Below are 25,128 nucleotides of genomic sequence, written 5' to 3'. Positions count from 1 at the left end.
CCCCTGTGTTATAATTTAGTCCTAATTTACCCGACCCCTAAAGCAGAAGCATTTCAGTTGGAGAAATATTAGTTATCTTTTCATAGACAGCATTTTACCTTTAGTTTCTAGTTTAAACAAAAAATGCAATATTTATACCGTTGGGAAAGCTGCAAAAACTTCTATGTTTGACCAATGTACTTCAAAGATTTTATGTATTTTAACATATTGCTGCCGTTACGTTAACCCTGCCTACATTCTCTTTCCCTAACCAGGATAATATACTGTATTGCGTGGATTGAGAAGTTATAAACTGGGGCATGGCTCATGTGCTTTGCAACATTATAGAACATATGCACACTCTGTAGATATGTTTTCGGTGCTGGCGAGCCCTGGGGAGGAAATCCATTTACAGTTGATTTGTTTCATTTGATTGCAGTGATCTTTCTAGAGATAGAAAACAGCTCTCACAACCGCTGCATGATTGTTCTGTCTCAGGTGTACCAGAGTCTGGAACATGAACTTCAGAAGCACGTCAGCCGACAGGACACTCTGCAACAGTGCCAGGCCTGGCTCTCTGCGGTCCAGCCCGATTTAAAGCCAAGCACGTATCCACCTCTTAGCAGGGCAGAAGCCGTGAAGCAGGTAGTTTGTGACTCCTGAAAGTTTATGTTATACTGTGATTCATTCATTCCCTGGAAACATACTAAGTACGTAGGATGTGCCAAATTGTGCTGGCAGCTGGGGATATAAAAGTATAAATAAGATCTGAACCTGACCCTAGTAGTGTTCATATTCTACCCAGAGAGACGAATGCAAACCAGAGGGCCAGTCTGGGAGAACAGAAAGAGCCTGGGGACTGTAGCCAAAAGATCAGCTCAGATACCTACTCGACTGGGTGACCATGGATAAACTGTTAATTTCTCTGAGCCTCTTGGGTCCTGATATGTAAAGTGATTATAAGTGTGCTTGCTTCTGGAAGTTAATGAAAAAATTCAGATGTCTGACCACAATACACATGATTTGTAAACAGAAAAGCAATATTAGCCTCTCCCACATTTTTTTGTGCACAAAGCAAGGTACTTAATAAATAGCTGTTGGATGAATGGTGAATGAAACATTGTTATCATGTGAAAGGAACCTCGTACATATTAATTTGACATCTACATACTTAAATGTTGCTGCTGAGGCGTAATCAGAATATTTGAGGGACATTTTTAAAACTTTTGTATGAAACAACTTTTCCATGTACTGCCAAGAAAACATTTTAAAAGAATTTCATTGTAAAGGTTATTGCTGCCAGATACAAAGTAAGAGTATGAAATAAATAATTCAATTTTTTAATCTCAAACAGAAATTATAATAATATGCTTGCTCATTTAGTCTGCGTAGAGAATGTGTCCAGTTAATACATCCCCCAGAGTATACTTCCTTGCTTAAATGATTTACATTACTCAAGTTATGAAATGGTTCACGGAAGCGCATGTATTATACCTTATGAAGAGTGGGATCAGGACAAATCAAACATGGCTCTCCTTGAATCAAGAAATGAATGAAAAATTGTCTATATTCTGCTTTTTCATTCAACTGTGAGCTTTCTTGGGTCATTCATTGTCTTGTGGCTATTTGTTTCCAGTGTACTTTATGCGGAACAATCCAGACCAAAGCTTCATTTTTCTCCTTTGTTACCAAACAAAGAAAAGAAAGAAAAAGGAGAGGGAAAAATAGTATGAATCCTGATGACCTTTTGCTAGAACAGGAAGTTTCCTGCATCCACCAGACTCAGCTGTGGTTACAGGAGGGCACTGCTCCTTCTTGGGGTCCAGATTAGGTGACTCTGTGGTTCGTTGCTTTGCTTTCTGCCTCTTCTGCAGTCTCTCAAAAAGGGCTGCCCCCTTTAGAAAGCAGCCTGAGAAGGGAACTGGAGGTACTGGAAACACTTGGACCTCAGTTGTTCTGAAGGGGAAGGGGCTTTTTTGTTGTTGTTTCTTTTTGTTCTTATTTTTATGGTTGTTTTGTTCTGATTAGTATTCCCCTTGGCACGTACTGCTTTCATGTAAAGCTGAGCAGGCCCTGGGTCGTTGGCGAGCATGGATGTGTGACTGGAGAATTCCACTACTGACGGGGGTCAGACTCTGGTCAGGCCTTGACTGGCTAGAGTTGAACTTGGTCCTGGCCTCACGATGCGTTGTGTATCCCCAGTGCCTCCCACATGGTAAAGGCTCAATCAGTATGTGATGATAATATGGTCCCCACCACCATTAGTAAATGACAGACTGATTTGATGCCATTAAAAATTCCATATATATGTTTTTATAAGTCATGACACATGAACTTGGGAAAGTGAGAAAAAGTACTATCAGATTTGCAATTGAAGTTGATTTTAGCAAAAGTCTTTTGCAGTTGTTTTGTCATTGACAAGCAACAAGCTGCTCCCAGTGCTTTTGGAATCAGGCCAGCTACATAAATCTTAAAATAAGTCATTATCCTTTTTAAAGTAAATATGTTTATAAAATAAAAATTATAATATCTTATTCTCTTCTCATTTCCAAAAGCTGTTCGGGACAGATAACTTTCTCTGGGTCATGGGCATATGAGGAGGGCTTTTGGTTAGTGGCCAGGGATACTAACTGGAAGTGAAATACCAGTCAGGTTGAGCACTGGATAAAAATCTAGGTGCTATTTTTGACTTAATGGGAAGTTGATCTGTATTTATTACACCTACATGAGAGTGATGGGTCTAAGCAGACCACACAGCTCAGAGGAAAAGATGTGAGATGAGTCAAAATGTCAGGCTCCATTATTAACTATGATCTTGGAAAATCACTTGATGTTTCTGAAGGTCAACTTTATCCCACACGACTTGCAGTCAATGCCTCCTTCCCCGCTTATCACAAAGATGTAAGTGAGGACCACTTCCCACCTCCATCACCCCCTACCCACTGTCAGGCCATCATCACCTCTCATATGACTCGTGCAGTCACCTAACAACGGGTCACCTGCTTCCACTGCTCCTGTCACCCCTCTAGACTCTTCTCCACACCATAGTAAGTGTGATTCTTTTAAGGCCTGTGTTAGATCATGTTTCTCCTGGTATCTTCCAATCACACTTGGAATAAATTCTAAATTTATTAGAATGGATTTACAGTCCATGGATAAGCAGGCTCTATTGATAGGTTTCCAAAAATGAATGTTTTTCTAATAAAGAGGCCATATTTCATAATTGCAGTTGGGACCAGAACAGTGGTTCTCAGTCAGAACAGAGAAGTGATTTTGTTCCCCAGGAAAAATTTGACAACATCTGAAGACTTTTTGGTTGTTCCAACTAGGACTGGTGGGGGTGCCGAGGGTATCAGCCAGGGCTGCTGCGGAACATCTTGCAATGCACAAGACAGCCCACGGCAGAGCATTATCTGGCTTCATGTCAGTAGTGCTGCAGTGGAGAAGGCGCAGAAGCATAAACCCAGCACATCAGGATAGATGGTCAGCGTCCCCGAAAGGTCCTCCATGGTTTGACTCCTGCCCATTTCTTTGACCTCTGCTCCTACCTGTGTCCCTCTGCTCCAACCTCAGAGCTTTGTGTTTGCTGCTCCCCATCCTAACCCCCATGGCACAACTTCCTCCCTCCACAAACTCAAAGTCTTTTTCTCAGAGAGGTGTTGGAGGTCTGTTCATCCCAAAATAACAGTGCTTCTTCATTATACTTGCCTGCCCTTACCTTGCCCCAGGGTGTCCATTGCTAGCAAACATTGCATTGCATACTTGTTTGTGTGTTTGTGTGCTCTCTGTCTTTCTCATAAGAGGGTAGCCTCCGTGGAAGCCGCGGTTTTGCTTTGGGGATGGCTTTGTGCCCAGTATCTAAAACAGAGCCTGAATAGATGCTGAGTATCTTTACAGAAACACATTTCTCTGTGTTTCTGTGCATAAGTTAAAGATACACCTGGAGGAGCCTTTCTTGGGTTTATGGAAAGGGAAGAACACTACATGAACCTTCTGCAGAGAAAAAGAGCCCAGCCATCAGCCTTTTTACCAAACTCCAATGAAGCCTACACACACACAACGAACCTTTTCCTTTATGTCTCCAGAATATGTAAAGACATGTTAAAAACAGGCCAAAGTAGGCAACCGATTCTTTCTCTGAAATAGAAAACAAGCTAGAATGTGAACAGAGTACCTGGAAAAATTACAGAAGTTTCTTGGGTGTTCCCTTTCCCAGATCCTACAGACTAATTAGATTGAGAAACAGCTGGTGGACAAATGGAGCCCTCCAGTGTGTTTTGAAATCCTTCTTGTGAGTAACTGTGTCATTATAACACTGAAAATACTGAGCAGAGAAAGGTTTATTTTTGAAATGTCAACAGAAGACTACAAACAGTTCAGATATTTGCTGTCTAAATATAGCAGGCGTCTCTTTCATTCTGAAAAGTTTTTTTTTTTTTTTTCAGGTCAAACACTTCCGAGCTTTGCAGGAACAGGCAAGGACCTACTTAGATCTCCTTTGCTCCATGTGTGACTTGTCAAACTCTTCAGTGAAAACCACAGCAAAAGACATTCAACAAACAGAACAAATGGTAAAAAGTTTAAATATGACATTGAATGTGTTTGCTTTATTGTGTTCTCTTGCCTGAATGTTAGATGTGGGGGTGGGGGGAACTCCCTGGATCATTCCTGCTATAATGTTCATGTGGCCTTTATAACAAATATGTATTTGAATTTCAGCTGAGTCACAAAAAAGTAGGCATACTTCGATACTTTTACCACTGAGTTGGAACTGAAATATTTAGTCCCATGGAACTGCTAAACATTTCCACCTCTTTCCTTTTCTCTTTTCTCCTAAATTACCATTCTCTCTTCCTCTTTTCCTATTTCTCTCTCTCTCTCTTTTTTTGTTGTTGTTGTTGTTCTTTTCTCCTTTCCCATCTTTTTCTTTAGGTCATACTTACTATGAAAGGAGTTCCTGACCCTTGCTTTCTATTAAGATAGCAAGCAGCATGCCATCTGTTATGACCCTTCTAATCCATTTTCAGTGACTGGGTGTCGTGTTCAGAAGGATTCTGAAGCTGTATCTGGGCTCATTGGAAAAAGTGCTGTGATGAGTTAGCAGTACCTGTCTGCAGCAGACAGATGGCGCCACAGAGGCCATGTGTTTGCTGCTGCTGCTGCTGCTGCCTTAAACTCTAGCGCAAGATGTTCAAGTTTGAAAAAAAGAAAGACTTGGTTTCGGTGTTTAATTGGTTAAATATTCACAGAATAGTAAAATGAGCTAAAGGAAAAAAGTAATAAAGACGTCACGGTAATTAAATAATTATAACGTAGATGTTAAAATAATTAAAATAATGTAGCTTTTTCACTTTTATATTATCAGAGCAAATCTCTCTTTAAATCCTTATGAAAAATGATATAATTCACATTTTTTAAAGAAATTATTTATTGAAATAAATTATATGGTTTCAAAAACCAGTGAAGCGAATCTAAAAATATATCCAAAATGTTAATAACTCAGTGTTTTATAAGAAGTATCAGCCAAAGGCAATAGAGAGCAATGAACGTCTTTTCTAGTTAAACCCAGGCCCAGATTGATGAGTCAAACAGATGTGTCTACTGAAGTTCCCAATGTGAAAAACTATCAGGGCAGCTTCTTACCCAATAAAACTGTTAAAACTTCTAGAGCTTCACAATGCTGATTGAAAACATATGGCATAAATCTTAGACATTTAAAATCTTTAGGAAACCTAAATAAAAAATCTGTTTTTCTTGGAGCAAATAAATAATTCCTTTTGGATCTATCGTTGTGTGTATGCGTGTGTGTTGGCCTCTGTACATGGACAGGCTGATCCACTGGAACGTAAATGTGTCTGTGGCTGCTAACTTTTGCTTCTGTGTTTTCTCGAGATCGAACAAAGGCTTGCCCAGGCACAGAACCTAACTCAAGGCTGGGAAGAGATCAAGCACATGAAGGCTGAGCTTTGGATTTACCTCCAGGATGCTGATCAGCAGCTACAGAATATGAAGAGGAGACACTCAGAACTGGAGCTAAATATTGCACAGAACATGGTTTCTCAAGTCAAGGTAGGAATTACGTGGCCTCCAGGGGAGACAGAGGAGACCAGGATGGGTGTGTGTTAGCCAAACCTTACACATAGTTATCTAAAGAACAAGATGGAATCAGAATGACCTTCACATGGTGTCAGAAAAGGACAGATCAGAAAGTAAACTTTCAGATTCTTTCCTGGTGCACCAATTGGCCACTTGCATTGAAGGACATTCACTCTGTCGTTTGTTCCTGAACAACTGTGCTTTAGCTGGCAGAGCCTTCTAAACAAGAAGTCTTACAATTTATTAGTTGTCCATCACAATATTGCTAAAGCTGTAGGATTGTAAATGTATCAATGTATCAAATATATATTTAATGCATAAAAAATATACTGATTAACATATAACTAATTTAAATTAGTTAAATGTAATAAAATATTTATATAATTTAAAATATCATAGAAAATGATTATAAGTATATTAACTTGACTGGAAGTTGTACCAGATGTTTAACAAAGTTTAAGATTTATTTTTTCTGTATAATGATCAGCCATTTATATTTTCTATTGGAAGACTGTTTGCATATGCAGAAAGAAGAATTGAGAGGACGTAAATTAGTTGTTTTTTCTCCCCAATAGCATGAGCGTTAAGCATTTTTAGAAAACTAAGGAGGCACTTTAAGATAAAATATTAACGTCTCTCCTTAGTGGCTATCGTATTGTTTCACATGTATCAGTTTCTTTTTATACTTTTCAAAGAAACACAACAAAAGAAAATACCACAGTTACCCTTTGATTCTTACACTCTTGGAAATTTGTGTTCGTAAGGAGGTATGATGACGTTTAGATTTTCTCTTTGTCCTTCATTATACATTCTTCAGTAACTTAAAGTGTTCAAATGTATTGTATCTTTGCCTCAATCTGTATTTATCTGTGGAGACGAGTTATTACATGTTATTTATTTTATTGTTGTCCTTTAGGATTTTCTTAAGAAACTACAGAGCAAACAGGCATCAGTGACCACGATTACAGAAAAGGTAGACAAGTTAACCAAGAAACAGGAGTCTCCTGAACACAAGGAAATAAGTCATTTAAATGACCAGTGGCTGGATCTATGCCTTCAGTCCACCAATCTGTGCTTGCAAAGGGAAGAGGATCTTCAGAGAACAAGAGATTACCATGACTGCTTGGACGTCGTTGAAGTGTTCTTAGAAAAATTCACCACAGAATGGGATAACTTAGCCAGGTAACAGCAGTTCCCCAGTGGGTCGCCAACATGCTAACCCAGAAATTTCTTAATTTCTGTAAAAATCAAAAATATCTTTCATTATAAACATCTGTTTTCTACCATTGTAAATACTGATAAAACATTATTGAGAACCTGATGTCATCATATGGAAACAGAGTCATGATTTTCTTCACTCAATATTAATTTAACCAGTGGGTAACAAGAAAATGTTTGAAAACAGTGCCACTTTTACCAGTGACCTCAAGGAATATTTCAAAGACTTACGCTGTGACTTCAAAGACTATCCCAAGAATGTTTCTAGTTTTGTTTAATTACCAGCTGTGGGACTACCATCTATGAATTTATGAAATGAATCCTTCTTGAGTCTCTAATTCCATAGGCTTCTTGTCAGTTCTCTAAAAGAACGCATTCTATGTAATGCAGTCAAGTTTTGTCTTGTACCTGTGGTGTTCTAGAACTTAGTGAACAATCTAAACTCGGTGTGTGTTTTTTGTGATTTTATAGCACATACACTGAGTATTCTTGGGGAAATCTTTCTGTACCTCTGATCACTATGATTATTAAAACCTGTACTTCTTCTGCCCAGATTTATTCATTTGTAGCAGCTAAAACTGGCAACATTATTCTAGATGTAGTTAAATTGTGGCTGTTTGGTTGGTTTGGGGGAGGAGGTACACTATTTTCTGATTTGTTTACTTTTTCTCGATGCTCAGCATCTTACTGGTCTTTGGGATGAATCCAATATCAGCAAAGACCCTTCTTTGAGGCTTTCAATGGGCACCTCCATCTGGTTAACCCACAAACACCTCAGACCTAATCCGTCCCAAACAGAACTCATCATGTGGCCTCCCAAACACTCTATCTCACACTTCAGAACTAATCATTTTGTAAATGAAAAAGACAGTAAGATTCCATTTTCTCCTGTGTGTCTTGTAGTCAGATGAAAATTCTTTGCATTTCACACCTATTTTTAAAGATTTTTAATGATAAACAAAAAATATCTAAGTGACACAGATGAGCAGCTGTTAGAGCCATTGATTGTATCTTCCAGATGGTACGATCCAGCACCAGATTGTCCACTGGGGCTTCTTCTCAGCACATAAATCCTAAATCACTTAATTTCCTTAAGTGCCATTTTCAAGAATGCAGTAGATCATTGCTTCTCAATGTTTAGTGTTTACGCAAGTCATCAAGGGATCTTTTTAATATGCAGATCCTGCTCAGTTGATGAGGCCAGAAGCAGAAGCTAAAAGCACATGTCAAATGCGATGGGAGCACAGCCTTAGCTAGAAGAAGTGCAGAGAAGAAGTGTCCAGAAAGCTTGCTTTGTTTCAACTTCTGATATAGGAATATAGGAGTCTTACTTTCCACAAGAACCACAGCATCTCTGTCAATAAGCCATGAATTGAGCCACTCTAAGCTGAGAACACTCACTTGAAGAAGATGGTCATGTGTAATTTAACATGATCGCAACAAACACGGGTATTGACTGAGGTTAACTTGCTTGTCTGTCTCTTAATAAATATATAGGTCTGATGCAGAGAGTACAGCCGTCCACCTGGAAGCTTTGAGAAAGTTAGCACTGGCCCTGCAGGAGAGAAAGCAGGCCATTGACGATCTGAAAGAGCGGAAGCAGAAAATGGTCGAACATCTGAATTTAGATGACAAGGAATTAGTCAAGGAACAGACAAGCCACCTGGAACAACGTTGGTTTCAGCTGGAAGACCTTGTCAAAAGGAAAATCCAAGCATCCATCACCAACCTGGAGGAGTTAAGTGTGGTTCGGTCCAGATTTCAGGAGCTGATGCAGTGGGCAGAGGAGCAGCAACCCACCATTGCCGAGGCCCTGAAGCAGAGCCCCCCGCCTGATATGGCTCAGAGCCTTCTCATGGACCACCTGGCCATTTGCAGCGAACTGGAGGCCAAGCAGATGCTCCTGAAATCACTTATTAAGGATGCTGACCGAGTGATGACTGACCTTGGCCTAAACGAGAGGCAGATGATCCAGAAGGCACTCTCTGATGCACAGAGGCATGTGAACAGTCTCAGCGACTTAGTGGGCCAGAGACGAAAGTATCTGAACAAGGCTTTGTCTGAGAAAACCCAGTTTCTAATAGCGGTGTTCCAGGCGACCAGCCAAATTCAGCAACACGAGCGCAAGATAATGTTCCGGGAACACATATGCCTGTTACCGGATGACGTGAGCAAACAAGTTAAAACCTGCAGGAGCGCACAAGCCAGCCTCAAGACTTACCAGAACGAAGTCACTGGACTCTGGGCCCAGGGCCGTGAACTGATGAAAGGAGCCACAGAGCAGGAAAAGAATGAAGTGCTGGGTAAGCTTCAGGAGCTGCAGAGTGTCTATGACACCGTTTTACAAAAGTGTAGCCATAGGCTCCAGGAATTAGAGAAAAACTTGGTTTCTAGGAAGCATTTTAAAGAAGATTTTGATAAAGCTTGTCACTGGCTAAAACAAGCAGATATTATTACATTTCCTGAGATCAACCTAATGAACGAGAGTCCTGAGCTTCATACGCAACTGGCCAAGTACCAGCACATCCTTGAGCAGTCTCCAGAATATGAAAATCTCCTCTTTACGCTCCAGAGAACCGGGCAGGCCATGCTGCCGTCACTGAATGAAGTCGATCATTCCTACCTCAACGAGAAGCTCAGTGCACTGCCCCTGCAGTTCAATGTCATTGTTGACTTGGCCAAAGACAAGTTCTATAAAGTCCAAGAGGCCATCCTTGCTCAGAAGGAATACGCTTCCTTGATCGAGTTGACCACCCAGACTCTGAGTGAACTGGAAGACCAGTTCTCAAAGATGAGCCAAGTCCCCACTGACCTGGTGGTGGGAGAAGCCCTGTCCCTTCAGGATGGCTGCAGGGCTCTGGCGGGAGAGGTGGCGGGCCTCGCGGAGGCGGTAGATGAGCTGAACCAGAAGAAAGAAAGTTTTCGCAGCACCGGGCAGCCGTGGCAGCCGGATAAGATGCTGCATCTCGTCACCTTGTACCACAGGCTGAAGCGACAAACAGAACAAAGGGTTAGCTTACTAGAAGACACCACCAGTGCTTATCAGGAGCACGAAAAGATGTGCCAACAGCTAGAGAAACAGCTAGAGGGTGTGAAAACAGAGCAGTCCAAGGTGAATGAGGAGACACTGCCCGCAGAGGAGAAGCTCAAACTGTACCACTCCCTGGCAGGAAGCCTCCGGGAGTCAGGCATTCTGCTAAAACGAGTGGCCGTGCATCTTGAAGATCTGGTTCCGCACCTTGATCCCTTGGCTTATGAGAAAGCCAAGCATCAGATGCAGTCCTGGCAAGAGGAGCTAAAACAGTTGACTTCCGCCATCGGCGCGACGGTGACAGAGTGCGAGAGTCGCATGGTGCAGAGCAGGGACTTCCAGACGGAGCTGAGCCGCTCCCTGGACTGGCTGAGGGGGGTGAAGGCCGAGCTCAGTGGGCCGCTGTGCCTGGACCTGAACCTGCGGGACATCCAGGAGGAGATCAGGAAGGTCCAGATTCACCAGGAAGAGGTGCAGTCCAGCCTGAGGATAATGAACGCCCTGAGTGACAGAGAGCAGGAGAAGTTCACGAAGGCTAAGGAGCTGATTTCCGCCGACCTGCAGCACACCCTGGCTGAACTCGCAGAGCTGGACGGGGACGTTCAGGAAGCTCTGCGCACCAGACAGGTCGGTACGACCGGGATTCTCCTTTCTGTTTCCCACTTTGCTGCTTTGTAAACAAGTATGAGGAATTCTTTGTTCTGTTTTGGTTTTTGGTTTTTGGTTAGAATTCCTTCCTTAAATATTTCTTTTTTTTGACACTACACAGAATCATCATCAATTGTGACTTAAAAGGCTGTTTTTATCATTTATGCTCATGATATTCACTTCATGTGATTTCCTTGTTGACTTTAGCTATAATACGGTAACACTTCAGTTTTCTCTGTCCTTTGGAGAGGTGATAACTGATGGCACTAATATAATTATTACCATATGTGAGTAATTAATAATAGAATTAGTATATTTTTACCTTTTCATGCTAATTCATTGTTGTTTTGTTTCATTTTGTTTTGTTTTGTTTTCCCAAACACTACATCCCTAGAGCTGTAGAGACAGAGTATTTAACCTGGTAGTCTTATTGATTGTTTGGACCCGAATAACTGCAGCTCATGGTTCTGGTGGCATTTCTGACCGCCACCACTGAGTCTTTGCTTTGCCATCCTCATTCTTTCCCCATTAAATACTAATCTTACATGCACTTTCTCTGCCACTTCTCTGCATCTTTGTTTGCACAGTAATGGCTTGTCTTCTCCAGTCAACGCCGGCCAGTTAGAATGTTTCCTTTCCTTATAATGGACTTCGTTATATAGGGGTCAGCTTTCCATTCTTAAACTTTTCTATCTTAGTCTCTATTCAAGACTTACAGGCTACTGTTCCACTACCCAAAATCACTACCTAGTCTGGTAAATGCCAGTTTGGAAGTTTGGTGTTATTACACTTTCTTTTTTTCCCTCCAGCTTTATTGAGGGGTAATTGACAAATAAAATGGTAAGATATTTAAAGTGTACAATATGATGGTTTGGTGTGCATATACACTGTTGAAGAATTTCCCCATTCAAGTTAATTAACACATTAACACATCCATCATGTCACATATTTATCTTTTTTATTTTAATGGGAACATTTAACTTCTACTTTTTAAGCAAATTTAAGCACCGTTATCACGTTAGATGTTACACATTAATGTTACACATTAGATCCTCAGACCTTATTCATCTTAGAACTAAAAGTTTACACCATTTTACCAACCTCTCAGTTTTGTTCACCCCCATCCTCCACCCCCAGCCCCTGGCAACCACTTTTCTACTCTAAGTTTCTATGATTTCAGCTTTTTCTCTTTCTTTAGACTCCATATATAAGTGAGACCATGTGATACTTGTCTTTCTCTGTCTGCCTTATTTCACTTAGCATGATATCTTCCAGGTTTCTCTACGTTTTTGGAAATGACAGGATTTCCTTCTTGTTTGGGGGCTGGATAATATTCCAGTGTGTGTATTTTCTTTATCCATTTATTGGTGGGTGGACACTTAGGTTGTTTCCATACCTTGACTATTGTGAATAACACTGCTATGAACGTGAGAGTACAGGTGTCTCTTCAAGATAATGATTTTGCTTTCTTTGGATAAATACTCAGAAGTGGGATTGCTGGATCATATTGGCAGTTAATTGCGGAATTTCCATATTGTTTTCCATAGTGGCTATACCAGTTTACGTTCCCACCAGTATTATTATACTTCTAATTAACTGAAGTGTTATTTCACTTTGATAAATATTCATTCTGCCACATATTACTAAAAATTATATTTTTTCTTTAGTGAGAGAGGAAATTTAAGAACCCTCATAAATTTCTCTTCCATTTATGTCCTTTTTATTTAACTGCAATAATAAATTTATAACAAGAAGAGTAGAAGTAAAAATAAAGGATAATAATGGATTGCACCAAAAAAAATTCTTACTAGCTTAGCAATTTATTTACTATACATATACATTAATGTGACTGAGGACTGGAAAAGAAATGGAAAATTTAAATTATTTGCTGCAAACACATTGCAGATGAGAGTTGATCATGTTTGCGATTGCTGTTTTTCAGGCTACCTTGACTCAAATATACAGTCAATGTCAAAGGTACTATCAGGTATTTCAGGCAGCTAACGACTGGCTTGAGGATGCTCATGAAATGTTACAGCTGACGGGCAATGGCCTGGATGTGGAGAGCGCAGAGGAAAGTCTTAAAAGCCACATGGAATTTTTTAGCACAGAGGATCAGTTCCACAGCAGTCTGGAGGAGCTCCAAGGCCTGGTAGCCAACCTGGACCCACTCATCAAGCCAACTGGGAAAGAGGACCTAGCACAGAAAATGACTTCCCTAGAAGAGAAAAGCCAGAGGATTCTACAGGACTCACACGCCCAGTCAGACCTCCTGCAGAGGTATTAGAGTTGTCTTATTCTTTATATGCCAGGGAAATGGATTTTCACACAGAAAATCGCAATATACTAATGATGTACATTATTGTATAAATTCATTCTTCTCTTTTAAATATCTTTTGACATCTTGACATCAGAGCTCTGTGTATAGAGATGTATGATTTTAAGTTGCTTATTGAGTTTTGTTGGATTTTTTTTCAAGATGTGCAGCTCAGTGGCAGGATTATCAGAAAGCAAGGGAAGAGGTTATTGAGTTGATGAATGATGCAGAAAAGAAATTGTCTGAATTTTCTTTATTGAAGACTTCTTCCAGTCTTGAGGCAGAAGAAAAATTGTCAGAACACAAGGTGAGTTTTGTTGTGTTGTTTTTAATATCCTTTCATTGTAACTGTAATGGATTTTTATAATGTGATCATTCCAGAAACAAGTCAATAAATCTTCATTTCCACCTGGGCTTCTTAAACACCAAAATGATACATTTAGCCACATTTCGTAGCAGTTTTTACTTATTTAATGCTGTCACCGTTTTAGGATTACCGTTGGAAATGCGTAGCTAGGTTTCAAAAGGGACATTCAGAGCAATTTGCTTCTGATGAGATGAAACAGAATAAATTTCAGTAAATACTTTCTGGTGATAACTTAGATTAATTTAATTAAAATTCAAAAATTAATAACTGAGTCTCACTCATATATCTCAGCAATATAAGGTTGAATGTAACATACTTGAATATCACATTCCATTCACTTATGTTTTTGCTAATTTTGAAAAATGGGAGAATGTCATTTCAATGTCACATAAACTTTTGTTTTTCATGAATACTGACTTTACCTCTTTAAAAAACCTGAAGCCTAACTCAATTACAAATCAAACGTAAAAGCAAGAGTTAGCAGAGGAAAATCAGTGTATGTAGAAACATTTCCTTTTGCAGCTAATTTTGGGCTTTACCAAAATCCATAGAGCTGTTAAAAAAATCAGTCTCTTCCCTCAATCTCTCTTCTCCTCCCCCTACCCCAGGCTTTAGTGTCAGTAGTTAACTCTTTTCATGAGAAAATCGTGGCCTTAGAGGGTAGAGCTTCAGAGCTGGAAAGAAGCGGGAACGACTCAAGCAAAGCGACCATAGGCAGGTCGAGGACTGCAGTCCGGCAGCGCTGGACACGGCTCCGTGCGGTGGCCCAGGACCAGGAGAAGATCCTGGAAGATGCAGTGGATGAGTGGAAGGGCTTTAACGAGAAGGTAATTTACATTATTACTGATGAGCTCAAATTGTTGTTTCCTAGCTGATGAGAATATATTTTGAAAACCAGTATTCTGCTTCTTTTTTGAAATTGGCCTTATGAAGTAAAAAGCGTTCTGTAAAAATCTCTATTTCCAGGGGACGGGGAGGGCATAGCTCAGTGGTAGAGCCCGTGCTTAGCATGCACCAGGTCCTGGGTTCAATCCCTAGTACCTCCATTAAAAAAGAAAAAAACAATCTCTATTTCCATGACATGAAAACCAGATTATGCAACAAAATACATCATGCAACATGCAGTTAAGTCCCAAGTCCAGGTCCAATTATTTTAATAAGAAAACTAAGCAATCACATTTTGAAAGGAGGACAAGCCCATTTTGTCCCATTTCTGAGACTCTTAGTGAGAATGTTCCATAGCCCTGAACACTTTGTGTTTGCCATGAGAATAAGCAGGAATTTAACTCATTTCCCAAATCCTATGTTTAATATCTCCTGTCTTTTGAGTAGGGTTCAATGTTTTAAGCTACATCGTCTTTATGACTCAAAGGCACATTCATCTTAACATAATTATTGAAAAGAATTTTTCTCTCTTTAGCTAAAAGAATTTAAAAGAAACTTCTTCCATGTTACACAGCCTCTGATGGCCCTGATATCATTTTGAGACTAAACCTTAAAGCCAGGGATAACAGAGGTGGTCTTTCCCTCCATGTTAAGGAGATTGTTCACGTTTTAGTTTCCTGAGGTTTAGAGTTTACATCATCTTTAACGTGCTTCGATGCATCAGTGCCAAATGTGGCCTTTTTTGGAATTGCCTTTTTTTTTTTTTTTTTCAGTTTATTTGCTTTTGAACTTTGTCATTAGGTTAAAAAAGCCACTGAAATGATTGATCAGCTGCAAGAAAAATTGCCGGGAACTTCAGCAGAGAAAGCCTCAAAAGCGGAACTCTTAACACTCCTTGAACATCACGACGCACTGGCTCTGGAGCTGGAGCAGCAGCAGTCGGCCATGGGGATGCTGCGGCGGCAGGCACTGAGCATGCTCCGCGATGGGGCCACGCCCACCCCGGGAGCCGAGCCGGCCGCTGTGCAGGGAGTCGCCGTCCTGCAGGAGCGGTGCCTGAAGTAATTACACACCTGCTCTCTTTCTCTGTTTCTAACCTTGGCCATGCCCCAAAGGGACAAGTGTGGTCTGAAGAGTTTAGGGGTGCACCATCATGTGACCTTAAAAATCTGGGGACTGTTCCTATCAGCCTTGCTAGCTGGTACATGCCTAGTCGTGTTTAGAAATGCAGTGATGAGCCAGATTTGATCTCTGCCTTCGCGGGTTTACAGGGAGCAGCGGAGGTGGGCTAAAGGCACGGTCTAGGAGCGTGGGAAGGGCGCTGAGGGACTCACCCAGGAGAGGAGTCAGGGACCGCTTCCCTTCAGGAGGGGTTTTTAAGCAGAAGACTAGGCAGGCCTAAGCCAGGCAGTGAGGCGGAGGGGAGGGTTCTGTAAGCAGGGCAACGGCAAGTAAGAAAGTTTGGAAGTAAGCATGTCACTTTCCGGGAACTGTTGAGTGATGGGACGATTCGTGAGAAATAAAGCTTGAAAGGTAAGCAGTTGGGAGCTATTGAGAACTTCGTTTTGATAAAGCTGGACAACTCACTGGCTCAGTTGGATGCCAGAGTGATTAGAGCAAGGATGATACAAGTCCAGGTAAATAACACCAGCCATTTACTGGTAGTGAACTTAGCAGAAAGAGAAAGTAAACCTTCGTGATGTATAACCAGCCTGCTTCACTTACTAGGCCAGAAAGGAAATGTCAGTATATAATTTAACTCCCGTATTAACTAATATTACTCGCACATAGCTTATATTCACCTCTTTCGCTTAATAGAGGAATTCAGGATAATCTGACTCCACTTATTTAAACTTTCTAATCAAATTTATGTTAATTCAAATAAAGACATAATTTGGATGTTCAACATTATTAATTGTAAAATTCCCAACGCTAGATTTTTTTTTTAACGTAAAGATTGGTTTCTAATAGCCACAGATATTCCAATTACACGTCACTTTTAAACTCTGATGATTCTGTACCCTTGGAGTAAATTTCCAAAGGGGAAATAGAAACCAAACCATCTCCAGGTTACCTTAGATAAGAAAATGAATTGCAATATCGTGGCACAGGGGGATGTCCACTCTCAGTTTTCCAGGGGGTAGATCATTCACTTCACATAATGTCATTCTTCTGTTAAACCGGAGGTAAATGTAAACGTCACTGAAAATTAGCTGCCAGTTTTGGGGAAGTGTCTTTATTTGGAAAAAAGATAGGAGGCTTCACTTTTGTAATGTCTGTTTTGGACAATATGACGCCATGTCTTGGGGGTTCCTTTCATCGCAAGTCCTTGTCTGCTTTCTCCCTTTAATGTTTCTGAAGCATGCAGGAGAAAGTGAAGAAGAACGGACAGGTGGCAAAGCAGGAGCTGAAGGAGCGACAAGTGGTGGAGACCCACATCAATTCCGTCAAAGCCTGGGTTCAGGAAACGAAGGAGTATTTGGGGAATCCGACACTAGAAGTAGATGCTCAACTTGAAGAACTTAAGGTACAAAACTCATTTCATATACCCATCATTTTAAAAAACTGTCCTGATTTTAAATTTATGTTTGTTTATATTCAATGGAGCACTGAATTTAAAATTTTCAGAAATGTGTAATGTAAAAGGCTTTTAGTATTATTTCATGGGACTTTCTTTTGTTCTGTATAAAGTAGACGTGCTTCTTATTCACAGACCAAAGAAAAGTTTGGTTTTTTTGTCAATGTGTTTCTCTAATTCCATACTTAATCACATTTTTATGAGCAATGCATAGTCTTGTCTCTGTACCCATAAAAATCAATTTCCTTATCAGGCTCCCAGAAATTTATGTTGATCTTTTCTTCAGATTCTCCTGACAGAAGCCACAAATCACCGACAGAACATTGAGAAAATGGCTGAAGAACAGAAGAATAAATACCTTGATCTTTATACTATATTACCATCTGAACTCTCCCTTCAGCTAGCTGAAGTGGTCTTGGACCTAGGAACTATCCATGATCAGGTAAACCAATGATCAAGAAAGAGAGCCTTTCCAGATACAAACCACCATATACAGAATAGATAAACAACAAGGTCCTACTGTTTGCATAGGGGACTATATTCAGTGGCTTCTAGTAACCTGTAATGAAAAAGAATGTGATAAAGAATATATATATGTGTGTGTGTGTGTGTATGTGTAACAGAATCACAATGCTATACACCAGTAATGAATACAGCATTGTAAATCAAAAAACAAAAATAAAAATAAAAATAAAAGTACAATTTATTAGAACTAAAAAATAAAAAAAAAAAAGAATGCCTTTCCATTCTTTTATTGGCTCAGTACCCTTATATAGAGTTCTTAATTTTCACAATCATGTCTTCATAGAAACAGTTAAAAGATCAATAATATTAAGTTAAAGGTCTTATTCATAGGCAAGAAACATATGAGATGATATTAGACATGAACAATAGTGTCAAACAGTAAAGATAATTTATTTGCTTCCCCTCACCTTTTTCTAAAAAAAAAAAAATTACTCAAAGAAGCAAAAAAAAAGATGTATTTCATGTATTCAACAAATAGTTATTGAATACCCAGAGTCTGCCAGGCACTCTCCTATTTGTTATTTTAGTTGACAGTTCAAAAAGATAAAGAAGGTGAAGATATTTGAGGAAAGGGAAAGTTAGAGTTAAAAAAATAAGGTAAAACCAGGAAGGAGGTTGCTACCCAAAGTGCACGGGGTCAGATCCTGTATTCTGTCTAGAGGAAGCCCAGTTTAACTCTAACTTCCAAACAACCAAAGAAGGGAATGAAACATAATATACGTGTATAAGTAACTTTAAAACAAATCTTTTTTTTTTTTTTAAACAAAGTGATACATAGTCATTTATAGTACAGAGACCAGAGGGAGATTTCTATCTTCAGTCTCATAAAGAGGACACACTTTTATGTACTGACAGTAGCTTCTGTATGAAAACAGAATTGATCCTAGGACCTTCTTGGTGGCATAATGCTAAAGCAGTTTAGTTAAAACTGGTCTATGGAAGACAAATAGCATAATTCTAAACTGCTACGTGAAAAGGAAAGGAGTATTGCATTGTAGAAACTATAAAATTCCTGTAAGTGTGCTGTACCTTTCAGACTGTCCAATGTATAAAGCAAAGTGTTTACAAAATTTCATCAAAATTAACTCTACTGCATCATAATTTTGACCTAAACTAAAATGCTCTTTTCTATTTTAAGTATTTAATCTTCTTTTTGGTTTTCCTTCTTAGACGTTGGAAGGTCTATCGGGAAGGATGACTTGGCAAGTTCAGATCTTAAAAAAAGTTCAAATTTCAGTTTTCTTTTTCTCTGGATAAATTTCCCTATGATAGAGTTACTCACGTACATTCCATTTATGTTAGCACTCAACTCAAAATAATGAAGTTTAAAAAACTACTCTTTTAATGGTGTATTTCCTTGCTACTAAAGAGATTTGATTTGGTATTTGTATATTGCAAAATGATCACCACAATAAATCTAGTTAACATTCAACATCATACATAGTTACCAAAAAAAGTTTTTTCTTGTGGTGAATACTTAAGAACCACTCTCTTAACAACTTTCAAGTATGCATTTAACAGGATTATTAACTATAATCACCATGCTGTAATTACATCCCCACGACTTAAAGAGATTTTTTAAAATCTTTCATTTATATAAAGAAACATTTATTTACCATCTTCTCTTCAACCTTTTATTGTAAGCAAAATGTGAATGTTATTATCACCAAACCAAAGCCATTAGAAATTTGTAAATGTTAACTGTCTTTTTCACCTTCTTTTCTGTTGGATGTGCTTAAAGCTTTTTTGTCATACTATAAGGAGGTAACTGGAAATTAGAAAAAGAATTAACGCATCATTAAACAGCACTTAGGAAAAGATGCATGGAAACAAATTTGTGTGCCCCCAGGCATCTAGAAGAGCTTTCCATTTTATGAAGAAAAAGGCTTAGAAGAGCCTGTGTGCTTAAGGTCACAAAGTTAGTAAATGGAGAAGACAGAATTCAAACTCAGTTATCTACACTGCTGTCTATCTGTTCACATTTGACGAGTGAATCACTTACATGCATTGCTTGTCCCTTTGGTGAAATAGCAGCAGAAAGAGTGCAGTGAATATGTCAAAATGTGGCAGGTAAGGCTGCAGGGAAAACCTTGCTGCATGTGGCTGGCCGATGCCAAAGCAGGATGGATGACCTAAAGTGTCTCTTGGCAACACCTGCAGGTGGAGGTTTTCAGCTTTAATTATCCGTTTTTAACCACGGTTGGTTTTGCTGTTCTCACTCATTATTCAGATCCAGGACAAAGTAAAAGAAGTTGAACAAAGCAAGGCCATGAGTCAGGAATTCAGCCGGCAAATTCAGAAGATAGCCAAAGATCTCACAACTATTCTAACCAAGCTGAGAGCAAAGACAGATAATTTAGTTCAAGCTAAAACTGACCAAAAGGTAAGGAAGGAGAAGTGGAAATATAAGGGGTGCTACTGAATGAATTAAATATTTTGGGTGCATTAGTTTATTTGAGGATATAGGGAAAAAAAGCTTTCTTGATTAGCAGGCTTCATTAAACCCAGACAGTAAAGACAGGCAGTAAAGAAATTTTATAAATACAATAGTATAAATCCACTTACATTTTGTAATTGTCTTTTTTTTGGGGGGGGCAGTGTGTTTTAGAGAGGTAATTAGGTTTATCTTTTTATTTGTTGTGTATATATGTGTATTTTAATGGCGGTACTGGGAATTGAACCCAGACCCTCATGCATGCTAAACACATACTCTACCACTAAGCTATATCCCTCCCCCTCCACATTGTATACTTTATTATCAAGATTAAACTGTATTAATAAATAGACATGCATGTGTGGGTAAGAGAGAAGAGTGTCAAAGGACTAAATGATGGTTTAGGAATACAAGTGTATACTTTTCAAAATGAAGGACGTTCTTGGTAGTTCAATTTGTGTTCTCACTCTGTCAGTGAGTCAAGTGACTAATCCTTTTTGGGTGGGACAGGAGGAAAATGTTAGCTCTCTCAGCCTCATAGGAAATAAACACCAGGGTTACAAAACATCCTGTTCTGCCTTTCCAACGGAAGAAACAGAAGGGAGTTGATCATAGTAGTAGAATTATTGTTTATTATATTTGACTTTTACAAAAATTATTTAAAATATATTCTTTTGATCTTGGAAAGTCTGGAGAAACATTTTCTGTAGTCTAATGTTCATTCATTTTGATGACCATTTAGGCTCTGGGAGAGGAGTTAGAATGCTGTAACTTGAAATTAATGGAACTCAATGAAGCAGTACAGAAATTCTCGGAACAGAATGGCCAACTAGGTAAACCACTGGCCAAGAAGATAGGAAAACTGACTGAACTTCACCAGCAGACCATCAGGCAGGCTGAGAACCGGCTCTCCAAGCTCAGCCAGGTATGTTTCCCAGGCCAGGCATCAAAATTCTCTAAGGCAGAAATTCAGTTTTCTAGCCTTCTCTTTTAAAAATAAGTAAAAAGACAATATTGACAATAATGAGAGCAATTTAAGTGTAGCTTATTTCATACCATGCCTGGATTCCTAAGATTCCGTGTAAAGCTGCTTTTATTTTGTATCAGACCATATTGTAAATTAATTGACAGAGGTGGTCATGTAAATGGACTTTTGAGGTGAATATTTTGTGAACTGGAGAAGCATTTTGTAAAATGAATACCCATCCATTAACATGTTTTCTAAAACCACTTTGGGGGCAAATTCAGGTCTTCAAGTTTTATAGACATGTATAAAGCTTTATATTATTTATTTATTTATTTTTGCCTTTATTTAATAGGTTCTGGTCATACATCATCATAATTGTTAAGGATAGAGTGAACTTTTGCAAATTGATTGTTTTTTTTTTCTGCAATCGGAGATGAGTTAAATCAGGATTTGCAACCAATAAATTATGATGTTGAAACCTGTAATTCCCACCTCCCACCTCGTTACTCAGTGAAGACAGAGCGTGGAAGGACAAATGGAGGAGAGCTGGGTAGAGGAATAAGAGACAGAAATGGAGAATTCTTTTGAAAGACAGATTATTCAAGCATATTGAGAACTTGAATTTTATCCTAAAGTCACAGGAAAGCCCTTGATAGATTTTTCAATAAGGAACTTATTTTTCATGGTACCTTTAAATATCACTGACATTATAATGATCAACTTCTAGGATTACTGTATCCAAAGAGAGGTTGAAGTCTGAGTTCTAGCTCAAGAAAGAGAGTTTACATTTGTTATCTGAATGCTAATGATTTTTCAGGCAGCATCCCATTTAGAAGAATACAATGAAATCCTTGAGTTAATTCTGAAGTGGATTGAGAAAGCTAAAGTCTTGGTACATGGAAAGATTGCATGGAATTCAGCGAGCCAACTTCGGGAGCAATACATTTCACATCAGGTAACTTTGGGAAAAAGAAGTTTCAAAGAGTAACTAAGAGAATAATTTGATTTAACTGTCTAGACTGAAAGAAAATTTAGAGGGCCATAATGTAAAATTATTGTAGGTGCCAGGGAAAAAGAAAGCTGAGGTGGCCTTAGCAATTTGTCCAGTGATTTGAAAGAAAGTAGCTATCCACGAGATTTCCTAAGACTGTATAAATAAAAATTCTCTATCTCGCCTAGACTTTCCATTCCATGAATCTAAAAATAGTCATCCAGATAGGACTCTTTTTTTGCAGCTTCTTTGAAAGAGTTACACACAAGTATATGGTGGGAAATTTTTCCCCATGAAGAGATGTAGGGACCTGTGGAAAGATTATAGGATTTAGACTCAGACTATTGGGAAAACCAAGTTTGCAGTAAATGACTTTGCCTCTCTGAATTCAGTCTTCTCATCAATAAGATGGAGACGGAGATGATATTTACATCACAGAATTATTATGAGGATCAAATGGTTTAACACATGTGTAAACATCAAGCACACTACCTGATACTTGAGTGCTCAGCCAGAGCCTCAATCGCATGCCTCCTCCTTCCAGCCCTTCTGCCTGGTCGCAGTGGTCTGACCTTCCACAGGAAGCAGGGCTCAGCTCGGAGCCAGTGATGCATGCATACCACGTGGGAGCTGCCTGACTTCATTTCCTTTGAAGTTTTCTCTTGGTTGTATCATCCAGGAAATTATTTCATCCTTTTATAATTTAGGCTTGAATTAGATACCAGTAATAGCCCAGTTATTTTGCAACCAAATACAAAATGATTTTTATTTAAGTTACATGGGTATCCTCAAGCATTTTAGAGTTTCTCTTTCTTTTATTCTAACTTATGAATACTTGTGTCTTTTAAATCCATTAAATCCATCCCCTTTTCCATTCCAGTTGAGAGGGTTCTAGATCAAAGTCTCATTTTCTCCTTCTGGGAATGCTTTAGCAGGCTCCTAATTGGTTTCCCTGTAGTTATCTTTCTTCTCTAATCAATCTTGCGTGCTCCTCTCAAGAAATATTTCTTAAGTAACTAGAGAGTTGTTTTGCCCAAGGATATGCTTACACATGAACAGACAAGACTTAAGTTACAAGTGGTTGCAAATCATGAAAAAATATTCATTAGAAATCTGGAAATGCAAATTTAAAAGAGAGGGAGCATTTTAACTATCAAGTTAACACTGTTTTTTAAAAGGTCATATTTAGGGAGGTAAGAGCTCTCAAACACTGCCGGTAACTGGGTAAAACCTCTCTGAAAAACAATTGACAAAATGGATCATGATCATCAAAATGTTACTACTCTGTAATCCAAAATGTAGAAACTATTTTATGAGTACTGGTAACTCTACTGGAATTTTAAAGAAAACTTAAATGTCAAGCAAGTTTTCTGAGTAAATTTTTGGATTTAAGAAGATATGATGCAGTCTTTAAAATGACCATGAGGGTTTTAAAAAAAATTTTTTTTAACTAGCTCCTGCTTTCATTCATTTATTCATTCCATAAACATTCATAGAGTGCTTTCCAAAGCTAGGAATTTTGTTAGACATTTGTAATACAAAGAAAACTCCTTGTCCTTCCCCAAGGGTGTTGGTAATTAAAGAGGGGCAGGAGACAGAGAGGCAGATCTAGACAGCACAATGCAGTGTGATAAAGGCAGGGGCCAGGATGCAGAGGGGGCTCCCAGGACGATGCCTAACCAGACTGCCCAGGGTTGGAAAAGATTAAGGAAGCCTTCTTAGGAAAACGTGATTCTGGGCTGAATCCTAAAAGATGCACACAGCCTGCGTGTTGTAGAATGTTTTTGACAAAAACGCATATTGAAATCCCAGCAGTAAGAGTGAGTGATCTGCCCGGCGCACTGGAGGGTGCGATCTGGGGAGGAGGTCTCAGGGGAGCCGGAAAGAGGCATAAGAGAGAAGAAAGAGAGAGAAGGAAAAGATTATGACAGCCTGTTAGGAATTTGGACTTTCTCCTAAAGTCACTCTAAGCCTTTGACAGATTCTGCAGGCAGTGGCAAGTTCAGACTCATGTTTTAAGAAAGATGACTTAGAAGCCTGTGGAAAACAGACCTGTGAAGGGAAGACAACACGGGAGGTGGTTTCAGTACCCTAGCAGACCACGTCAAGGCTTCTCTTTGGAGGCTGAGAAGACAAAATCAAGGAGTATTACTGAGCAAGAATTCCTGACTCGGAGACTGTTGGATGTGGGTGAAAGAGAGGAAGGAGCCAAGCACAGTTCCCAGGTTTCTTTGACTTGGGCAGTTGGGTGGGTTGAGTGCATGGAGGGACATGGGAGGACAGATGGCAGATATTGGTGGTGACCTCACACTGATGCTCAGGAGAGAACTCAGCCTGTACACACTTTTCAGGGAGTTTTCCCATGTCTGCCTTAGGAATTAATTAAAACTACCTGATCTCATTCAAAAACAATTCACAAGAAGAAAATACATGTGCTCTAATGTCAAGTGAATAAGACACATGGAAAATTATAGGTATGGTGTGATCTCAGTTACCTAAAATTATACCCGACTTAACAGCAGTTATCTCTTTAAAGTTATCTCTGAGAGATGGATTATAGAATATTTTATCTTCTTTATATTTTCAATATTTTCCAACCTTCATTTTATATATATATATATAATATGCTGTATAATATATATAATATTTATTGTGAGAAATTAAATGTACTTTATCTTTAAAAATAAGGATTTATCACCTAAGAGTAACATCCCATCTCCCATTTCTTCACTTGGCACATCACACACCCCAGTAACTGCACACTTTGTGCTCACTCACCTCTGTGCCTTTGCTTATGCTGTTCCCTTGGCATAAAATGTCACGTGTCTTCCTCCCCAACTGCTTAAATACACACATTCTTCTGACTCAGCTCCAAAATGGCAATGGCTTTTCCAGGAAGCCTTCTCCCAACCTTCCTGCAAGTGGCAGCAGATCTCACTTCTGTTATCCTTAACCCTTTCCTCCCTTTCATGTGCTCACAGAGTGCCTGCCGTATGCTTCCTATTCCACTTATGTTATCATTAGTCCCAGTAGACAACACTCTCCTGAATGACAGGCGCTGTGCTTTATGCCAACTAGTTTCCACCCCTTTG

General features: G+C 39.3%; 1 protein-coding gene across 13 annotated transcripts in view; it reads left to right on the top strand.

Annotated features, from left to right (window-relative positions):
• Window positions 1-25,128, top strand: part of SYNE1 (spectrin repeat containing nuclear envelope protein 1) — a 427,871-nt gene that overhangs the window by 235,912 nt on the left and 166,831 nt on the right. For all 13 annotated transcript variants that reach the window (XM_032485189.1, XM_032485193.1, XM_032485194.1 and 10 more), the window contains 14 exons: window positions 478-624; window positions 4,425-4,550; window positions 5,872-6,048; window positions 6,992-7,257; window positions 8,791-10,951; window positions 12,915-13,252; window positions 13,452-13,596; window positions 14,265-14,483; window positions 15,343-15,602; window positions 16,903-17,068; window positions 17,406-17,561; window positions 19,875-20,027; window positions 20,821-21,003; window positions 21,863-22,000. In XM_032485189.1, coding sequence (XP_032341080.1) covers window positions 478-624; window positions 4,425-4,550; window positions 5,872-6,048; window positions 6,992-7,257; window positions 8,791-10,951; window positions 12,915-13,252; window positions 13,452-13,596; window positions 14,265-14,483; window positions 15,343-15,602; window positions 16,903-17,068; window positions 17,406-17,561; window positions 19,875-20,027; window positions 20,821-21,003; window positions 21,863-22,000 — 4,635 coding nt within the window. The remainder of the gene's footprint in view (window positions 1-477; window positions 625-4,424; window positions 4,551-5,871; window positions 6,049-6,991; window positions 7,258-8,790; window positions 10,952-12,914; window positions 13,253-13,451; window positions 13,597-14,264; window positions 14,484-15,342; window positions 15,603-16,902; window positions 17,069-17,405; window positions 17,562-19,874; window positions 20,028-20,820; window positions 21,004-21,862; window positions 22,001-25,128) is intronic.

This window comes from Camelus ferus, chromosome 8, assembly GCF_009834535.1.
Source record: "Camelus ferus isolate YT-003-E chromosome 8, BCGSAC_Cfer_1.0, whole genome shotgun sequence".
In the NCBI taxonomy this organism is placed as follows: domain Eukaryota; kingdom Metazoa; phylum Chordata; class Mammalia; order Artiodactyla; family Camelidae; genus Camelus; species Camelus ferus.
Note: the sequence above shows the minus strand (reverse complement) of the source record. Positions and strands in the feature narration are given on the sequence as shown.